We start from the raw sequence: 17,977 nt of genomic DNA, 5'->3' as shown, positions 1-17,977 counted from the left end.
ATGTTGGTCAACAATCACATACATACAGCCAACCAATCATTGCTCACCATGTTATTGCTTCTAGCCTCACTCAGCCAGTCGCGGCGGGTATGCGAATCACCTGTGCTCGCTTGGGGGCCATCGACAACCCAAGCCTCTTCGATATGGTACCGGATAAACGGCATGTTTGTACACTCTGGGCACAGCCCTCTCCTGATGGGTCCTGGGAATCTAGTTTAGAGGCCATATCGGCGGCAGAGAATTAATGAGGTCGCAGTTGTCCTGTGCTTCAGCCTATCGTTGGAACGCAATGGAGGCGAAATGGCGCGGCCTACGAGCACTCCTTGCACCAAACCGGTCCGTGCATCGCCGCAGCGTTCTTACGTCCGGAAACACTCATCTACTTGACTGGCTACAGTATCCTGTAATATCATTCCCTCTTAGACAAGAGGGAAAGAATCCAATTACTGTGTAAATCCCATCCCGGGTTGATATGGAACTAGGGACTATCCAGTTAGCTGACCCTCTCTCTCCGAGAAGATATAAGGCAAGGACTAGAACCTGCAATGAGTGCTACAAATCTGTTGGAATAAGACAGCTCTCTTTTCTTCTACGCAAGAGTCTTATTGATTCTACACAATGCCACTTATGCTCAACGAAGATTCCTACTGCCCGAGCGACAGCCGGTCAGTTCCCTTGGCCATTGTCGGCTTTGCCTTTGAGTTTCCCCAGGAGGCGACATCCAGTGAGCGCTTTTGGGAGATGATCCGCCACGGAAGATCCGCCAGTACGGACTTTCCCACGGATCGGATGAACATCGAGGCGTTCTACCACCCGTCGAAGGATCGGCCTAGTAACGTACGCCCCCTCTAATGACCCTGTGTACCTCGCACGGCTGATGTTCTTCGTAGATATCTGTTCGGGGAGGTAACTTCATCCGAGAAGACCTGGGAGCATTCGACGCTCCTTTCTTCTCCATCACGCCTGGAGAGGCTGCCTGTATGGATCCACAGCACCGACGCATGTTGGAAGCGACATACCACGCATTGGAAGATGGTACCCACTCCCTCCTTCACGAGAACCTATTCCAGTTTGCTCATGACTCGTCCAGCTGGCATCCCAATTGAGAAGTGTTCCGGCACCAACACGGCCGTATACACGGGGTGTTTTACCAATGACTACCAGAGTGTCATACAGGAGGACTTTGAGCTCGAAGCCACCCATGCCGCGATGGGAATTGCCCCCTCAATGCTAGCCCATCGGGTGAGCTGGTTCTTCAACTTCAAAGGTGTCTCTATGAATCTCGATTCGGCCTGCTCCAGCAGCTTGGTCGCCTTGCACCTAGCGGCTCAAGATCTGGCCGCGGGAAATTCTTCCATGGTATGTGTCCTGTCATGCATATGTAGAGATTGGTCAATCATATCCAGCCATGCCCAGTTAAATCATTTTTGATGGGCACATCTGCAAAGCAATAGCTAACATACTATGAGCAAATGTCCTCAGGCACTCGTTGGGGGAGCCAACATCGTTTTCCACCCGAATTTTATGAAGATGATGTCTTCTTTCAACTTCCTCTCACCCGACAGCCGAAGCTGGAGCTTTGACCAGCAGGCCAACGGCTACGCGCGTGGTGAAGGCATTGGCATGCTTGTCGTGAAGCGACTGTCTGATGCTTTGCGTGATGGCGACTGTATTCGCGCAGTTATTCGCAACACAGGCTCAAACCAGGACGGTCGAACTCCCGGTATCACGCAGCCCAACGGGTCATCCCAACTCGATCTAATCAAGCGGACCTACGACCAGGTAGGATTGGACATGGGTCCAACGCGCTTCTTCGAAGCCCACGGTACCGGAACCCCAGTCGGGGACCCCATCGAGGCCAACGCGATCGGTCAGGCCTTCAGTCACTGCCGGTCTGTCGAGGACCCGCTGTATATCGGTGCGGTCAAGGCTAATATCGGTCATCTGGAGGGTGCCAGCGGTTTGGCCGGCCTAATCAAGACCATCCTAGTTTTGGAGCATGGCATTATCCCCCCGATTGCCGGGTTCCGCACACTGAACCCCCGCATTGATGCCAACCAGCTCCGTTTGAAGTTCCCCAAGGAAGCTACCCCCTGGCCTACTACCGGCCTGCGTCGTGCTTGCGTCAACTCTTTCGGGTTCGGCGGTACCAACTCCACAGTTATCCTGGATGATGCCTACCATTATCTGGACCAGCATGGACTCAAGGGATATCACCAAACGCAACCATGTTATATAGCACCAAGCCCCACACTGCAAGTACTAGCTGCTCCGTCAGCATCTGAGACGACTGTCAAAGTGCTTGTCTGGTCCGCTGCGGACCAAACTGCTGCGGAAAAGCTCAGCGCTGCGTATCACGACACCATCCGCCAGTGTCCTCCAGAGGAGCTGCCAGACTTGGCCTACACCTTGATTTCCCGTCGGAGCATATTCCCTTGGAGAGGTTTTACGGTCACTGGAGGTGGTCAGCAACTGGAGGCCGTAAAGCCCGTACGAGCACGCGATGGAGTACAACTAGCCTTTGTGTTCACAGGACAAGGCGCCCAGTACCTGGGAATGGGGAAGGGCCTAATCTCGGTGCATCCGGTGTTCCAACAAACAGTCGACCTGTTGGATGCTGACCTTCATGCCCTCGGCTGCTCGTGGTCCCTGCGCGGCTTGTTCGAGGGCGACAGCCACCTGCCCATCAATCAGCCAGAGTACAGTCAGCCAGCAACCACCTGTCTACAGATCGCTCTGGTCGATCTGCTTCAAAGTTGGGGCGTCCAGCCGGCCATCGTTGTGGGTCACTCGTCCGGCGAGATTGCCGCAGCCTATGCAGCCGGTGCCTTGTCGCGCGCCACGGCCGTCAAGATCGCCTATCACCGTGGCCGCCTATCGTCGCAGCTGGCAAGTCAAAGAACGGATCTGTCGATGATGGCTGTCGGCGCCTCTGTCTCAGACATCCAGCCCTACCTGGCTCGTCTTGACCAGCCCACTGCAGTCACTGTGGGCTGCATCAACAGCCCAACCAGCATCACCCTCACTGGGTCCATCGCCCAGCTGCACACTCTCCAACAATGGCTTGAGCATGACTCCATATTTGCCCGCATGCTGCGTGTCCCTATGGCCTACCACTCGCCCGCCATGAACGCTATCGCCGCTGAATACCGCGAGGCAATGGGTGACCTCTTGCTCCCAAATCTCAAGGCAGACCCACGATATACTACTACTACTACTACCACCACCCCGATGATCTCTTCCGTAACACAAGCCCTCGTCACCCCAAAAGTCCTTGCCAGCGCAGACTACTGGGTCCGAAACCTGACTTCACCCGTAGAATTCTCCGGTGCCCTCTCACGCCTTCTGTTCGCGGAATCATCATCCACCTCCTTTCCCATCACTGATCTTCTTGAAATCGGCCCTCACCGTGCCCTCCAAGGCCCCATCACCGACACCATTCGCGCCTCAGCAGCCTCCAAAACAGCCACTAAGGCAACGCCTCCTCGCTACCTCTCCCTCTTGGACCGCAAAGTTCCCGCCTCAACCGCCCTCCTTCAGGCCACTGGCCACCTCTTCTGCGCGGGCTTCACGCCCAACCTCCTCCTCGCCAACAACCTCCCCCAATCCAAACCACGACCCATCCCCTCCCACCGTCTCCCCAGCTACCCCTTTAACCACAGCCAAACCTACTGGAAAGAAAGTCGCCTTGGCAAGAACTTCCGCTTCCGCACACACCGCCGCCACGACCTTCTCGGCACCCGTAGCCTAGACTGGAACCCGCAGATCGCGCAATGGCGCAATATCATCCGTCTGCGCGAAGTCCCCTGGCTCCGCGATCACACTCTCGACGGTCAGATCCTCTGTCCAGGAACCGGGATGCTGCTCATGGCTGTGGAAGCTTTTCGCCAGCTTGGCCTGACGACCACACCGGGTATCGAAATTCGGGACGCGCGATTTCTACATGCTTTGCGGGTTCCCGCGGAGACGGGTGAGGTCGAGACACAATTGACGCTGATTAGCGAGGGATCGGAGTGGACGAGGTTTAGGCTGTTTGCGATGGAGGGCGGGAGTTACGTGGAGTGCTGTGAAGGGAGGATCCGGGGGGCAGCAGCGGATCATGAGGATGAACTTGAGACGCTTGTGCTCCCCAGTGCTGTTACCAATGGGCAATCGGTGCAGGAATGGGTACAGCATGTGAGGAACGGTTGCTCCCAGCCATCGCCGCAGGACATCTACGATGGCTCGACGGGCAGCTCGCTGCATTACGGCCCGGCGTTTCAGAACGTCAAACAGCTGCGGCTGGGACCGGGTGCCACGGCAGTGGCGGCAATTGACTTGGAGAGCTGGAAAAGGGTCATGAGTGAGGAGGACGCGCCACCGTATGCCGTGCACCCGTGTACCATGGACGGGCTGGCGCAGTTGGTCGTGCCGGCGCTGAACCACGAACAGCGCGACACTTTGCCGACTATGGTACCAGCGCGGGCATCCCGCATCTGGATGGACCTTCGTAAGCCGGCATTGCTGCACCAGGGCGAGATCCTGGCTGTCGCGCAATGCCGGCTGCGGGGCCATCGTGGCGCCAGGGCCGATGTGGTAGGCATGAGTGTGGACGGGGATCGGCCGCTGCTATGTATTGAAGGTCTGGAAACCTCCTTTATTGAGGCAGCGAAGCCAACTGCAGTGATTGGCGACTCGTCGCGACAACGCCAGTTATGCACGAGCCTGGTTTGGCGGCCTGACGTGGATATGCTTGATCGCGAGCAGCTGCGCGAGGAGGTCTGTCGCGACCGACCGACAGAAGCTCCTAATGCGCTGGGCCGGTTTCGATCTTTGCAGGTAGCTACGCTTGGATATGTGATCAAGGCAATGGAGTACCTGGCGCAGCATCCAGAGGTGTCCGTACCTGATTATCTCCAGCGGTACGTAGCCTGGATGCACTACCAGCGACAGCGACTTCAGGGTAGTCCCGAGTGGACGGCGGCACAGAAGCTGGCGCAGGATCCGGATGCGCAGGCGCGCCTGGTGCAGGAAGTGGAGGAAGGCTGTGGCACAGAAGGACAATTCTTCATGACTGTGGGACGGCATTTGATTGCGGTGCTGTCGGGGACGGAGGATCCGCTGGAACTACTATTCCGTGACGGGATGTTGCACCGGTACTACGAGCAGATGCTGGCGGATGCATACCACGCGCACCCGGCGTCGCGTTACCTCGAGTTGCTGGGGTTCAAGAACCCGGAGCTGAGGGTGTTGGAAGTCGGCGCTGGCACGGGGGGTCAGACGCTACGTTCGTTGCAGACTCTTTGTCCCCCGGATGCACCGGCGCAGTGTTCACTGTACGATTATACCGATATCTCGCCAGGGTTCTTTCCCGCCGCCCAGCAGAAGTTTGCAGATTATAGCCCCGTGGTGCGCTTCCGCACGTGTGATATCTCGGTGGATCCGGTCACGCAGGGGTTCGAGGATGGAAGCTATGATTTGGTCCTAGCGTCGCACGTGCTGCATGCGACAGATCGGCTCGATGAATCGCTGCAGAATGTCCGGCGGTTGCTGAAGCCCGGAGGCAAGCTTTTGCTGTTCGAAATCACTGAGCCTAACTCGGTACACATCGGCTTTGCATTTGGGCTGTTGAAGGGCTGGTGGAGTCCGCTAGATCATGAGGAGCGCTCAGCTCACAGCCCCTGTCTGAGTCCGATCCGGTGGGATGAACGGCTGAGGCAGAACGGGTTCTCAGGCGTGGAGATTGAAGTCCCCGGGCAGAGCATTCCGGAATGCCAATATCTGAGCATCATTATTTCCAGCGCAGACGTACCTGACAATGAGCAGCCGCAGCCACAACAACAGCAGCAGATCGTGATACGTGATCCATCGATTGTGTCGCAATGCGAGATGGCACATGAACTGGGCGGGCAGATCTGCTCTTTAGCCGAGGCATCAGAACTGGACATTCCCCCGGAAGCCATGGTGGTGGTGCTGCTTGAGATGGAGAAGACATTGTTGGCCGATGTGTCGGCCCACGACTGGACGCATTTGCATGCTGTCCTCTTGCAGGCCAAGAACGTGCTATGGATCACACAGCCGCCAGCCGAGAGCCCGGATCAAATTCCCCAGCATGGCCTGGTTGAGGGATTCGGGCGCGCTCTGGCCTCGGAAGATGCCACCCGCAAGTTCGTTACCCTGGCCCTAGATGGGCAGGTCTCGTCATCCCGTGCCACTGAGACGGTCCACCACCTTGTCGCCGAGATCATGCGCAACTCGGTTGATGCTGTGGAGACTACCTACTCCACCACGCACGGTGTGATCCATATCCCCCGTGTCATGTCAAATGACCCCATGAACGAAATCGTATCCCAGGCGACCATGCCTCGTCGGACCGAACAGTGGAACCTGGAGGATGGAAGCAAGCCTGACGCTGCTGCAACCCTGTGCATCGGACCACCGGGGCGTCTACAGGAGCTGGAGTACCATGAAGTGGCGGAGCACAAGGGTGCATCGGTGGCAGAGGACGAGGTGATCTTTGATGTGCAAGCATTCGGACTAAGCCCGCGCGATGTCTTGATGGCAGCCGGGCAGCTGGATGCAGTGGCCCTGGGCAGCGCTTGTGCTGGTATTGTCCGTGCCGCAGGAAGCTGCACAGGGTTTCTGCCCGGCGACCGGGTGTGCGCCGTGGGCAACGCCATGGCCGCGTCGCTGGTACGCACCTCAGCTCGCGCAGTGGTCCCAATCCCCGCGAATTGGAGTTTTGCACAGGCGGCCGCCGTGCCAATTCCCGCGTGGCTGGCCTTTTACGCGTTGGATTGTGTGGCGCGGCTGGCGACGGACGAGACGGTGCTTGTACATCATTCGGTTGGTAACAGCGTCCAACGCATGGCCGTACAGCTAGCCATCCGCCGCAGTGCACGCGTCTTAGCCACCGTGCCCAGTGAGAGCCAGAAGACTAAGCTGTGTACCGCGCTTAAGCTGGCCGAGACAGAGGTCTTAGTAGTTACCGAGGACGCAGAGCTCGCGCCAGCCCTAATGAAGCTGGCGATTCGTGGCATGGATGTCATTATCGGCTCGGTCTCAGACGAGCGTATGTCGCAGCACCTCACCGCTGGTGGCCGCTTGGTTGATATCAGCTGGGGTAAGCAGCAACAACAACAGTCGCCGCTGCAACCTTTTGCCCAACGCGCAAATACCTCTTACACCCGCATCAACATGGCTGAGCTCCTGCAGCAGCGTCCACAGCGCGCTTACAACATCTTCCAAGAGGCAATGACTGAGTATCTGGGCGACCAGCCGCCGCAGCCGCATGTCTATACCGCCGGTTCCGAGACGGAAGCATTGCAGCAGGTGGACTTGATGGGAGGCACCGTCGTGACGCTTGACGCCGGCCGTTGCATCCCCGTTAGTTGTATCACTCGCCCCCGATCCCAATTTTCAGCTGATGTCTCGTACGTGATCGCCGGAGGTCTTGGTGGGCTGGGACGCAGCCTGGCGCGGTGGATGGCTAGTCGCGGGGCGCGGCATCTGGTGTTGTTGTCTCGTTCGGGAGCGCGTACAGCGGCAGCGCAAGCATTGGTAAAGGAGCTCGAACGGCAAGGTGTGCACGTAGCAACACCTGCAGTCGATATCAGTCAGCGAGAGTCGCTCGAGCAGGTGCTATTGGAGCTAAAGCACACGATGCCGCCGATCCGGGGATGTATCCAGGCGACAGTGGCCTTGCGCGACAACATGTGGGAAAACATGACGCATGAGGACTGGTCGCTCAGCATTGGCTCCAAGGTTACCGGCTCGTGGAATCTACACTGGTGTCTACCCCGCGAGCTGGATTTCTTCGTGCTGCTATCCTCGCTGAATGGCCTCTTCGGGGCGCCCGGTCAGTCAAATTATGCAGCTGGAAATGCGTTCAAGGACTCTCTTGCGCATTACCGCATCGCACAGGGCCTCAAGGCGGTATCTATCGACTTGGGTCTGATGCTGAGTGAGGGAATGGTTGCTGAAAGCGACTTCCTGCGGTCGATGCTGCAGCGCAATGCCATGCTGATGGATATTGCTATCGAGGAGATGGTCGCCCTCTTCGACTATTACTGCGATCCAACTCTGCCACGCCTAACCCATTCCGCTGCGCAGGTCGTTGTAGGCATTGAAATGCCGTCGGTTGCTTTGGCCAAGGGTCTCGATTTGCACCATTCGGTCCACCGGCCGTTGTTCCGCCACCTGTTCCAGATGGACGCGCAGCGGCACCGAAGGCATGGGGAAGCGGAAGCGCAGATGGCACCGATGGCAATGACGACTGCGCTTGACCGGCCCGCGCTGCTGAAACAGTCAGCATCTATTGTTGAAGCTACTGAACTAGTGCTCGAGTGGCTGTCGGGAAAGCTGAGCCAGGTGCTGGGAATAGCGGCTGCAGACGTGGAGCCAAGTAAGCCCATTCACATGTATGGGCTGGACTCGATGGTGTCGGTCGATCTACGCAACTGGTTTAACCGCGAGATTGGGGCTACATTCACTGTATTTGACTTGATGAGCAACACGCCCCTGCGTGAACTAAGTAGGATGGCCGCCGAACGAAGTCGTTATCGGCAGAAGAGCAGCAACACCACCACCACCACAAGCAGCAGTCCAACGGTGACACGCTCCGATGAAATCGCCGAGCTAGTACGCAAGTACACGGCGGATTTACCCGTGCGCTCGTCCGGGGTGTCGATGGGTGATGCTACTGTTTCGGACCGGTCGACCATCCTTCTTACTGGGTCGACGGGGTCGTTGGGCAACTACCTTTTGCACGGCTTGCTGCGCAATCCCCAGGTCAATAAGGTTTACTGTCTGAACCGATCGGACGACGCTGCAGCTCGGCAACGTCGCAGTTTCTTGGAAAGGGGACTCGATACGTTATTACTTGAGGACTCGAGCCGGGTACAATTTCTGAAGGCTTCGTTTGGGGAACGTCAACTGGGGCTGGCAGAATCGGAATACAACCATTTGCTAGAGTCAGTCGACACGATCATCCATAACGCATGGAAAGTAAACTGGAACCATCACGTCTCATCTTTCGAAGATCCTCACATTAAGGGTGTTCGCGAACTCATCAACTTCAGCATGGCAAGCCGGTATAATGCGCACGTGGCGTTCATCTCCTCCGTTAATACGATCACGGCGTGGAAGCCCTCTGGTGTGGCAGAGGAGCGGGATACAATTCCCGAAGAGCCTATGGAATCTGCAGATGTCGTGATGCCACAAGGCTATGCCGAAGCTAAGCATGTCGGGGAGCGGATCTGCATCGAGGCGTCGAGAAAATGTGGCGTGCCAACTAGTATTCTGCGCGTGGGCCAAATCGCAGGTCCAAATAGCCGGCTGGGTGTGTGGAATCCACACGAGTGGATTCCCACGCTGATCAAGACTTCCAAGTCAATGGGCCAGATCCCTAGCGACCTGGGTCACTTTTTAGTCGACTGGGTTGCTGTGGACATCCTGGCGACCATCGTGCTGGAAATACTCCAAAGTCGCCGAGCCACCACGGCTGCCGCCATGGCTACTACTCCTACTACTAGCAGTGTCTTCCATCTGACAAGCCCGACAGGTGTTTCTTGGAAGTCACTTATTCCGGCCATTCAAGAGAGGTATCCGGTGAAGCTAGTATCTCTCTCAGAATGGGTAGAGGAGCTGGGGCGCCTGCAGGAGCTCTCACCTGAAGAAGTGACCGAGAAACCAGCTATTAAGTTGTTAGACTTCTACCGCCTGCTGGCTGGTGCGATGGAGGCAAGTCCTAGAATGAGTCTGGAGCGAGCCAGGGCAGCCAGTCGGACCATGGCGTCTTTAGGCCCGGTGTCCCTGGCTCAGATGTCAAACTGGCTGGACCAGTGGAACTTTTGAGCTTGATGTAGATTCTTTTGTCTTGACATAGCTATGGAGTAATATCATTATCTCTAACCTACCTACACTATATCCCTCCTCGATCTAGTTCGATTGTAATTCTAGCCCCTGTATATAAGGGGAGGTTGGGCTATCTTCTCTTCATTTTCCCATCAGGTTGTTCAGTGATAGGCTGACGAACTTTTTGATTGAATTTGGCATAAAAGGGTAGTATTCAGGTACAATCTTCCAGTCATGTCCCCACTCCTGCCACTGGATCTGGGGTCATCTATATTCAGTGAGATTGGGTGACGACGACCCACAAAACGAAATGGTAGCATAATGTATTGGTGTACGAGAGGCCTGCCTAAGTAGGATGTCAATCTAGATCGTATAAAGACGCAAAGGTAAAATTCTGCTTCATCGAATCTATCTCTCACCAAAACGCGCAGGCAGTCCCATGATCAGAAATTTCATAGTCATCTCACTCGAACCATCTCTGATCCTTGTCCTCCACATACACCTTAGGAATTTCACCTCTTCCATCAATAAAGACAGAACCACTATCAGGCTGATTGTGGCCGCCCTCCTCATACGAATATGAGACAGTCTTAGGCTTCTCAATAACTCCCAACGTATTCGAAAGAATGGAATCAATGATCACATTGTATTGCGGGAGGGGCTTAGGTCTCGCAGAGGGTCCATAAACCATTGCATACCTTTTCTCATCCGGGCCCAAAAAGAGCCCTGCATTTTTGCTGAAGAGATTCAGAAAGGCGGTCGATTTCTTCCACAGCTGCGTTAGACTAGCATTGTGTTCTTCCATGCTGCAGGGGGGCAGAGGAACGTTAGCTAAAATGGCACCTTTGGTGGAAACGAGCACAAGAGCCGAATTGCCATTCAACCTCCTGGTACCAAGTGTTCTTATGGTTTGCCCACTCGTGAAGGAGACAAAGTCGACTCCGCCAATGGGGACTTCAATTGCCTCGTTGGACTTCAGGGCATCCTCGAAGAGGGATGCCGTGGAGGCGATTGGAAGAGGCATTTTGATGGATGGGCTGGGTCTGGGTTTGAAGCTCGATTGACTATCAGGCAGAGCTGTTCGAGTTTGGCTTTGAGGAAGCTATGAGAATTCCTTAGATTCTTTTTCCTTACCGGCCTATTTATATAATCTTTTCTCCATCTTAGAAGCAACTATATATATGCAAAATCCAACCTGGGTGGGTTTTGTCGAACTCGGCCAAAATTAATAGGATATATACTTAGATATCCTCGATAACAGATGGAAGAAGCCGTTGCAGCATTATATACTATATTGATTATCCGAGAAGAATCAAGAGCCTTAAGTGTTAAACAGGCATCCTTCTTTGTCCTTGGGAATAATGTGTCTACTAATTTAGTCAAACCGAAACGCGGTTTTTATGAAACCTCTTATACTTACTGCTCGGAGCTATACAATGTATATTTTAGTATAGCCTAGAGTACGAAGTCTTCTCTCGGTCGATTGTACTCTGTTTTAAAGGCATAAGTTCTTATATTATTTGGTCTAGAGGAATTTTCCTTGCCATGACTGGATCTTTTCGTTCATCTCTGGCAGGTCGTGGATCCAGTTAGAAATGTTGCGTCGGGAAATAGCAAGGTACTATTGGTCTTCTGTCTCTATATATAACTTGCATTTCCAGCATGTGCTCACCAAAATGAGGAAGCTTCCAGGTCTAATGCATACGTTTCGAAGCTGCACCGCTCATGAACAACTTGCCATCTTCGATCATGCTTCCATTCCAGTCTGATCAATACAGAGGTTCATCTAGGTAGGTGTCGTTGTTAACGAGATGAACCATGGCAATGCTTCGATCATTCCGCTGAGAAGTTGATAGTTCAATTTGACACAATCAGACATGAATCACCCATCCTTAGATACTCCCTTGATCTGGCTGGGATATGCATATGCTACTCACATGCGGGGCTTATGGACGTAAGTTTGGAGCCAAGTAATCCACATGAGTGGCATAAATCACGTCGATTGATGTCCCGGCACGGTTAATGGACCCGATTGCTCGACTCAAAGGGGGTCATTATGCGCTTTGCAGGGATTGCCCCAAATAGGCATAGTGCAGCACCCCAGCTCATATTCTACCCCTCGGGTCCGCAAACACAATATGGGATGTAGAGTTATCCATCATCATGGAACTTGATCTATCAGATATAGAATCTGTTGAACAGATCAAAAGCTCTACATCATCATGTATCTTTCGCACGCGCTGGCGCAACAGAGACTGTATTTTGAAAGTGGTACGCCGACTAATGGTACCTCAAACCTTCAATGCCTAACATGACTGCAGTACCACAGTGTCGAAGCATCTCAGACCGTTCCAATAGATCGCGAAGTAGATATCCATAGGTGCGAAAGTCAAGCCCATCTACGACTAAAGGCTAATGGTCTTTGCCGAAAGGGGCCTATTCCGGATTTTTATGGCCTGATCACAGGCATCAGCCCAGAGAAATGGCTGTCATACCTCAATGAGTTTCTCGATGACAATCTACTTCCCAACGCTTTTCTGATTGAATATATACCGACTCTTCGGTAGATCGCTCTCTATACCTTCTCCAAAAGAGAGGGTCAACAAACTGCATAAAATCCTCGCAGAGATACATCAAGCCGGTGTGTATCATGCAGATCCATATCCGCGGAATATGATGGTTCAGGAAGGGTCAGACAGAGTGCTCTGGCTCAATTTCGATCGGGCACAGCCATTCTCTTACGACTCAATCACAGCTCGTCAGCAGCATTGGCTTGAAGGGGAAAGACGAATTGATGGGTTAGTTCGTTGATGCTATTGTACAAAATGGATCAACATATATGTTATTGTTTCTAGACTGATGGTTTGGAATAGGCAGCAGATATTGAGGAAGGCAAGATTCATCGCACGTAGAAATGTTATCACGAGTAAGTTCAAGTTTCTATTAGATTGGCGATGCTTCGTTGGCTAAGTCGGAACAGTAGCATTTATCCACCACTTCAAAACCCTGAGAACAGCTAATCGGGCATCTGGAAAGATTATTAGGCTTTTTAAACCCAGCTGATATCAATGGGGTGACAGAATGTATAAATTCGAATCTCATCACCGCTATTAGTTGACAGTCTCGAACACACTCAGGTGGAGAGTACGATATTTCAACTTATACTGTACTCTACAAAGTTGGGAAGAAAATCCCTCGGAGGCTACAAGCGTGAGATTAGTGGAAGTCGGATGTTAGCAGATTTGATCTGCTTCATATCCCGGTCGCCCGTAGCCCACCCGGTCGATGAAATTCTCTACGTGCTCAGATTTAAGTTTACCACACATACCTGACATGAGAAGAACTTTTGGTAATTCAAGTGCTGGATACAATCCAATTGAATTGGTAGCGAAAGGCGGACTGCGGGGAGAGCTGGGGCGGGGAATGGAATAGGAGCCGGGGATCGGCAACGTTCATTCATTCTGCTTCTCTCCATCTTACGTCTCTTCTTGCATTCCCCTCCATAAAGCTGCTACTGTAAAAGGCCCAACAGATAAACTAACTCGGTATATAGTGATTTTTCTCGTAAAAAGCTCGCTGTCACTACTCACAACAGATGGCTGAATGGAAAAAAGCTGGAAAGCGGCGCAGAATAGGTATGTTCCACGCCATCATGTTCATCTGAACGAGCACTGATAAGCCAGCAGGATGGTAATATTTCACTGCATTCCGAACAATAATGGATCAGATAGACTGAACAGACATGTCACAGCACTCGTTGCAGAGCCAGCCATACAAACTGTGACGAAAAACGTCCCCGCTGCGGGCGCTGTCAAAGACTCGACCATGAATGCCAGCCATCCGACTTCATTATCCACTCAAACTGGAACCCTCCGGCCTCTCAATCGCAAGCTATGGATCAAACGACCGGTTTCCCAACGTCCACCTGGGACGTGTTCAACAATACTTCCAGCCCATTCGGTAATGCAGTCCCATCCACCCAACCCATCCCTCATTCTAAATCACCATCACGCCCAACCCTCGATACAGAAAAAGTAGCACTACTCCAAGAATACCAAAACGGAGTAGGAACATGGGTAGGCTTATTCGATAACGCCCGACATCTCACGCACACCATCGTCAAACGTGCACTCGAATCCCCACTCCTTCTGAACGCGATATGCGCCCTCACCGCCAGACAGATGAGCATGGTAGGAAGAGGGGAGATGTGGGAAACCACCGCCGTGCACTACTACGGAGAAAGCCTCCAGCAGTTGATCCATATATTGAATGACCCATCATATGGATCTGATGATACCCTCGCTGCAACAGTTCTACTGAGTAGCTACGAGCTGTTTGCCTCTCCAGGTCTGGATCATCATCGTCATGTATCGGGTGCCGTGACTCTGATCAGAACTAATTCACATAATGCTAATTCTGGGGGCTTGAAGGGGGCCGCATTCTGGGTGTATGCGCGCCAGGATGTTGCCATGGCTTTGGTGCATGAGTGTCCTACTATGCTTCTGCTGGAGGAGTGGGGGGTAGACTGGACTGATCAAGAGATAGATGAGGATCTTCTGGGAAATAAAATTATTTGGATTGTGGCTAAGGTTATAGCGCATACGTTTGGGAAAGCTAGTGGTGTCACTGAGCGCTCACTGCGTCGTGATAGAATGCGTTTGATTGAGGAGTTGGAGACCTGGAGGGGGTCGTTACCTACATCATTTGCTGGTCTACCTTTTGGTACTCCTTCTGAAGAAGAATTTTTCAAGCGGTTATTTGCGATTCCTTCAACGGGTGAGTTTATATTCAAGGTCTTAATGATTTAGCTAATAGATGGCCCAGCGGCAGCGATGTGCATGTATCACTTGGCATATCTGCTATTGCTCACCGAAGGACGCAATCCATCCCTTGCGGGTGAGATTCCACAGGTAAATCCAACAAACTACTTATTTACATGTACTTCTGCTTGATACTGACGGATGATAGGAGGAAGTGGATACACATGCACGATCTGTGGCAAGCATAGCCTCATCACCTATATCGGATGCTTCACTTGTGCAAGCAGCGCAGCCATTGTATTACTGTGAGTCAGAACTTAACATTTTATAGAGGATACTAAAGGATATAATAGCAGCAAAACATATATCCACTGTCGCTGAAAAGTTCAAGATGTGGACACTTCTTGGTGAAATTGAGAACCGACTCGGATTCCATACAGGTCATCGCATTAAGCAGCTGCACCAACAATTCAAGCTAGTCTGAGCTAAGCACATAAAGTCATTCTCCATATGTCCAGAAAGAATCTTGCTTGCTTGAAATCATACCAAGTAAAGTTCCGAAGGTCCCCTTAATGGAATAAGTTATCCATCCCTCCTCCAAATTCTCACTGGCATTCGCCCCGGCCACAAATTAAACGCCTCCTCCCACTCCAGCATCCAATCCTTGGACGGCAACTCGAACTCATAGCGATGAACCAACGTAGCAACCAGAATCTGCTGTTCAATGAACGTAATATTCCGTCCAATACATGCCCGCGCGCCACTACTAAAAGGGATGAACACAGCCCGCATCTGCTTAACCTTCTCATCATCCTCCAGCCACCTTTCAGGCCGAAAGGCTTCAGGGTCTGGAAAGATCCCCGGATCACGATGAACTGCGTAGGTAGGAACACCAACGGTGACATTCCCGGGGATCCTCTCTCCGAGGATATACATGCCTTCGGGAGGTGTCTTCCTCTCCAACCCTCTCGACACGGGCGGTGACAGGCGCAGCGATTCTTCCAGGCATGCTTTCAGGTACGGAAGGTTCCTGACATTAGCATATGGTGCCACTTCCTTACCATGCAAAGCACCGGATACCTCCTCCCTGAGCTTCTCCAGCGATAGTGGATTCTTGATAAGATAGTACATAACATTTGTCAAGGCGATAGCCGTCGTATCGGAACCTGCATCCACTGCACATATTCAGCATCATCGATATCAAGAAAAACAACACACCCCCCCCCCCCCCCCCCCCGGGGGGGGAAAGAAATACTCACACAAAAGCCCCGCCTCAGCCTCAATCTCCCCCCTCTCCAACTCCCTCCCAACCCCCTTCCTATCCTCAACCAAACACCCCAGAAAATCACTCAACTTCTCCCCACTCTTCTGAACCCCCAATCTCTGATCCACCAAACTCATCACAACCCTCCCAAACCTCCTCCCACACTCCCACTGCTCTCTTAGATACAGCGAAACAACACAAGACACTCCCCTCAAGAGTCCAACCCACCCACTTGCCCCAATAACCCACGAAGAGACCCAATTCCCCCGATGCAAACACTCAATATATCTAACAACCTACCCATCCACAACAACCTCATCGGATCCCTTATCCAGTAGTCCCAACTTCACACTTAGCCCAATATCAGCAATCGCATCAACAGTGAACAGATTCAACCAATATCTCAAATCAACCTCGTCCCCGTCCCCGTCCCCCGTTATCACTGCATTCGATGATGATGATGGTATACACATCCCGTCCAGCTTCCCCAACAATCTCTCCACCTTATCAGCTATCTTGAACTCCCACTGTTCAAGATTCTTTGTGGAGAAGGCATTCGCGAGCATTCTCCGCTTGCGGGAGTGATCGTCGCGGGAAATGGTATTCAGCATGTTAGAGTGGGCGTGGATTCCTTTTGTGAGTGCGTAGACGTCGTCTTTTACGCAGGGTGTGCCGTGGCCGTAGATGGCTGGGATGGCTTTTGGGTCGGCGATGGAGAGGGAGGTCGGTGAGAGGCGGATTAGACGGTGGTTGTGGTGGAGGTGCATGTTGTAGAGGCGTTGGGTGCGGAAGGGGTGGCGGTGTTCGTAGATGTAGGAGAGGGTGGTGTGGTTGGAGAGTGGATTGAGAGGAGGGTAGTATTTAATTAGGGTTTTGGTGGTGAGGTAGGTGAGTAGGGGTTTGATGAAGAGGATGAGGGTGAGGGTGAGGGTGAGGGTGAGGGTGAGGGTGAATAGGAGAGCCATGGTTGGTATAGATAGTTCTAAGATGGTTTCTTGTTACTAATTGAAGAGCATGCACAATGACTGTAGCCTTGAGAGTATTTATGTTATTTTGCTAGCTTCTGGGTCAGGTCTATTGTCTTATAGGTAATGGGCTGTCTTGTTTATCTATGAAATCGGCGGACTGCGCTCTGCTAAGAGCATATTACCCAAAAGGGCATGTTAAGAGCGGAGAAGCAATGTGCAGCGGGTATTGTGTACATTGAGCGGAAGACATTCCGTTTTCGGAAGTGTAAGAGCGCGTGTACTTCCATTTCAAACAATGAGTACGACCTCATGTCGTGTTGCGGTATAACATCATCTGGGATCAATGGGTATGCATATTATGTTTTTTTTTTTTTTTTCTTGTATATACTCTCTAACTAAGCAATTATACTACCCAATATCATCAATTAAAGACATATCATATAAACCCACAACACCAAAGTGCTATGCAACCCAGCCTATCCCTCCAACATCACATGAAGAGACTCTATTATGAAAGTAGTACACAACTTAATGGTTTTCTAAATCTTCAATACCTGACATAACAGGATATTATACAGATCTGTATCTATAATCTATAATAATCTAAAAGATTTCAGATAGAGTATTTGAAATTTACTTTTATAGTTTAATAAGAGCTTGTCAGCAGCAGTGGTTAGGAGACAAAAACAAGATGATAGGTTATTTTGCTCATGCTCTTATACAGGTAAACAAACCTATTATCATTCCAAGGTCCATGGCTTTGGTTAGGTAGCAGATTCTGAAGAAGGCAAGATTTACCACACGTGGGAATGTTGGTATAGGTATGTGAATGCTTGTTATTTGACTATTACTTAGCCAATCTGAGAACAGTAGTGTTTACAATCCCTCTTGATTGACCCAATCAATTTAGCAGGGCTTTTGTTTCTGGCCTTTTGGGTATTAATTTTTGGCCTGTTATATCAAATCTGCTCAAGGAGGCCAAGGAGCATACTTAACTTCATGTAGACGAATTCCTTGTACTTGTGTCTGGCCATCGAGGAGTAATCTGGAGCTCAGTACCAGCGATTTTGACATCTTTCATTTCGATGCTCATCCGTTTGCGATCTCGCTCCTGGACTTTCCTTTTGCTTCCAATGTAGTATAGACAGCCA

At 52.0% G+C, this 17,977-nt stretch overlaps 5 protein-coding genes across 5 annotated transcripts; 3 read left to right on the top strand and 2 right to left on the bottom strand.

The window, feature by feature from the left end:
* Window positions 1–618: 618 nt before the first annotated feature.
* BO88DRAFT_487198 (polyketide synthase) lies at window positions 619–9,834 on the top strand (the record flags this gene model as incomplete). The annotated part of the gene is made up of 4 exons (XM_025712530.1): window positions 619–837; window positions 891–1,035; window positions 1,091–1,359; window positions 1,483–9,834. 4 exons carry the CDS (start codon window positions 619–621, stop codon window positions 9,832–9,834), a joined length of 8,985 nt encoding a protein of 2,994 aa, XP_025564241.1.
* Window positions 9,835–10,297: 463 nt separating this feature from the next.
* BO88DRAFT_414182 (uncharacterized protein) lies at window positions 10,298–10,858 on the bottom strand (the record flags this gene model as incomplete). The annotated part of the gene is made up of 1 exon (XM_025708158.1): window positions 10,298–10,858. The coding sequence occupies one exon, from the start codon at window positions 10,856–10,858 to the stop codon at window positions 10,298–10,300; it is 561 nt and encodes a 186-aa protein (XP_025564240.1).
* A 1,139-nt stretch (window positions 10,859–11,997) lies between these two features.
* On the top strand, window positions 11,998–12,746 carry BO88DRAFT_424668 (uncharacterized protein; the record flags this gene model as incomplete). The annotated part of the gene is made up of 4 exons (XM_025708752.1): window positions 11,998–12,105; window positions 12,156–12,397; window positions 12,432–12,640; window positions 12,712–12,746. 4 exons carry the CDS (start codon window positions 11,998–12,000, stop codon window positions 12,744–12,746), a joined length of 594 nt encoding a protein of 197 aa, XP_025564239.1.
* Window positions 12,747–13,727: 981 nt separating this feature from the next.
* Window positions 13,728–15,078, top strand: BO88DRAFT_386468 (uncharacterized protein; the record flags this gene model as incomplete). The annotated part of the gene is made up of 4 exons (XM_025704787.1): window positions 13,728–14,610; window positions 14,659–14,744; window positions 14,803–14,899; window positions 14,948–15,078. 4 exons carry the CDS (start codon window positions 13,728–13,730, stop codon window positions 15,076–15,078), a joined length of 1,197 nt encoding a protein of 398 aa, XP_025564238.1.
* Window positions 15,079–15,176: 98 nt separating this feature from the next.
* Window positions 15,177–16,823, bottom strand: BO88DRAFT_424665 (cytochrome P450; the record flags this gene model as incomplete). The annotated part of the gene is made up of 3 exons (XM_025708751.1): window positions 15,177–15,769; window positions 15,854–16,136; window positions 16,167–16,823. 3 exons carry the CDS (start codon window positions 16,821–16,823, stop codon window positions 15,177–15,179), a joined length of 1,533 nt encoding a protein of 510 aa, XP_025564237.1.
* Window positions 16,824–17,977: the final 1,154 nt, after the last annotated feature.

This window comes from Aspergillus vadensis (genome assembly GCF_003184925.1).
Source record: "Aspergillus vadensis CBS 113365 unplaced genomic scaffold BO88scaffold_8, whole genome shotgun sequence".
In the NCBI taxonomy this organism is placed as follows: domain Eukaryota; kingdom Fungi; phylum Ascomycota; class Eurotiomycetes; order Eurotiales; family Aspergillaceae; genus Aspergillus; species Aspergillus vadensis.
Note: the sequence above shows the minus strand (reverse complement) of the source record. Positions and strands in the feature narration are given on the sequence as shown.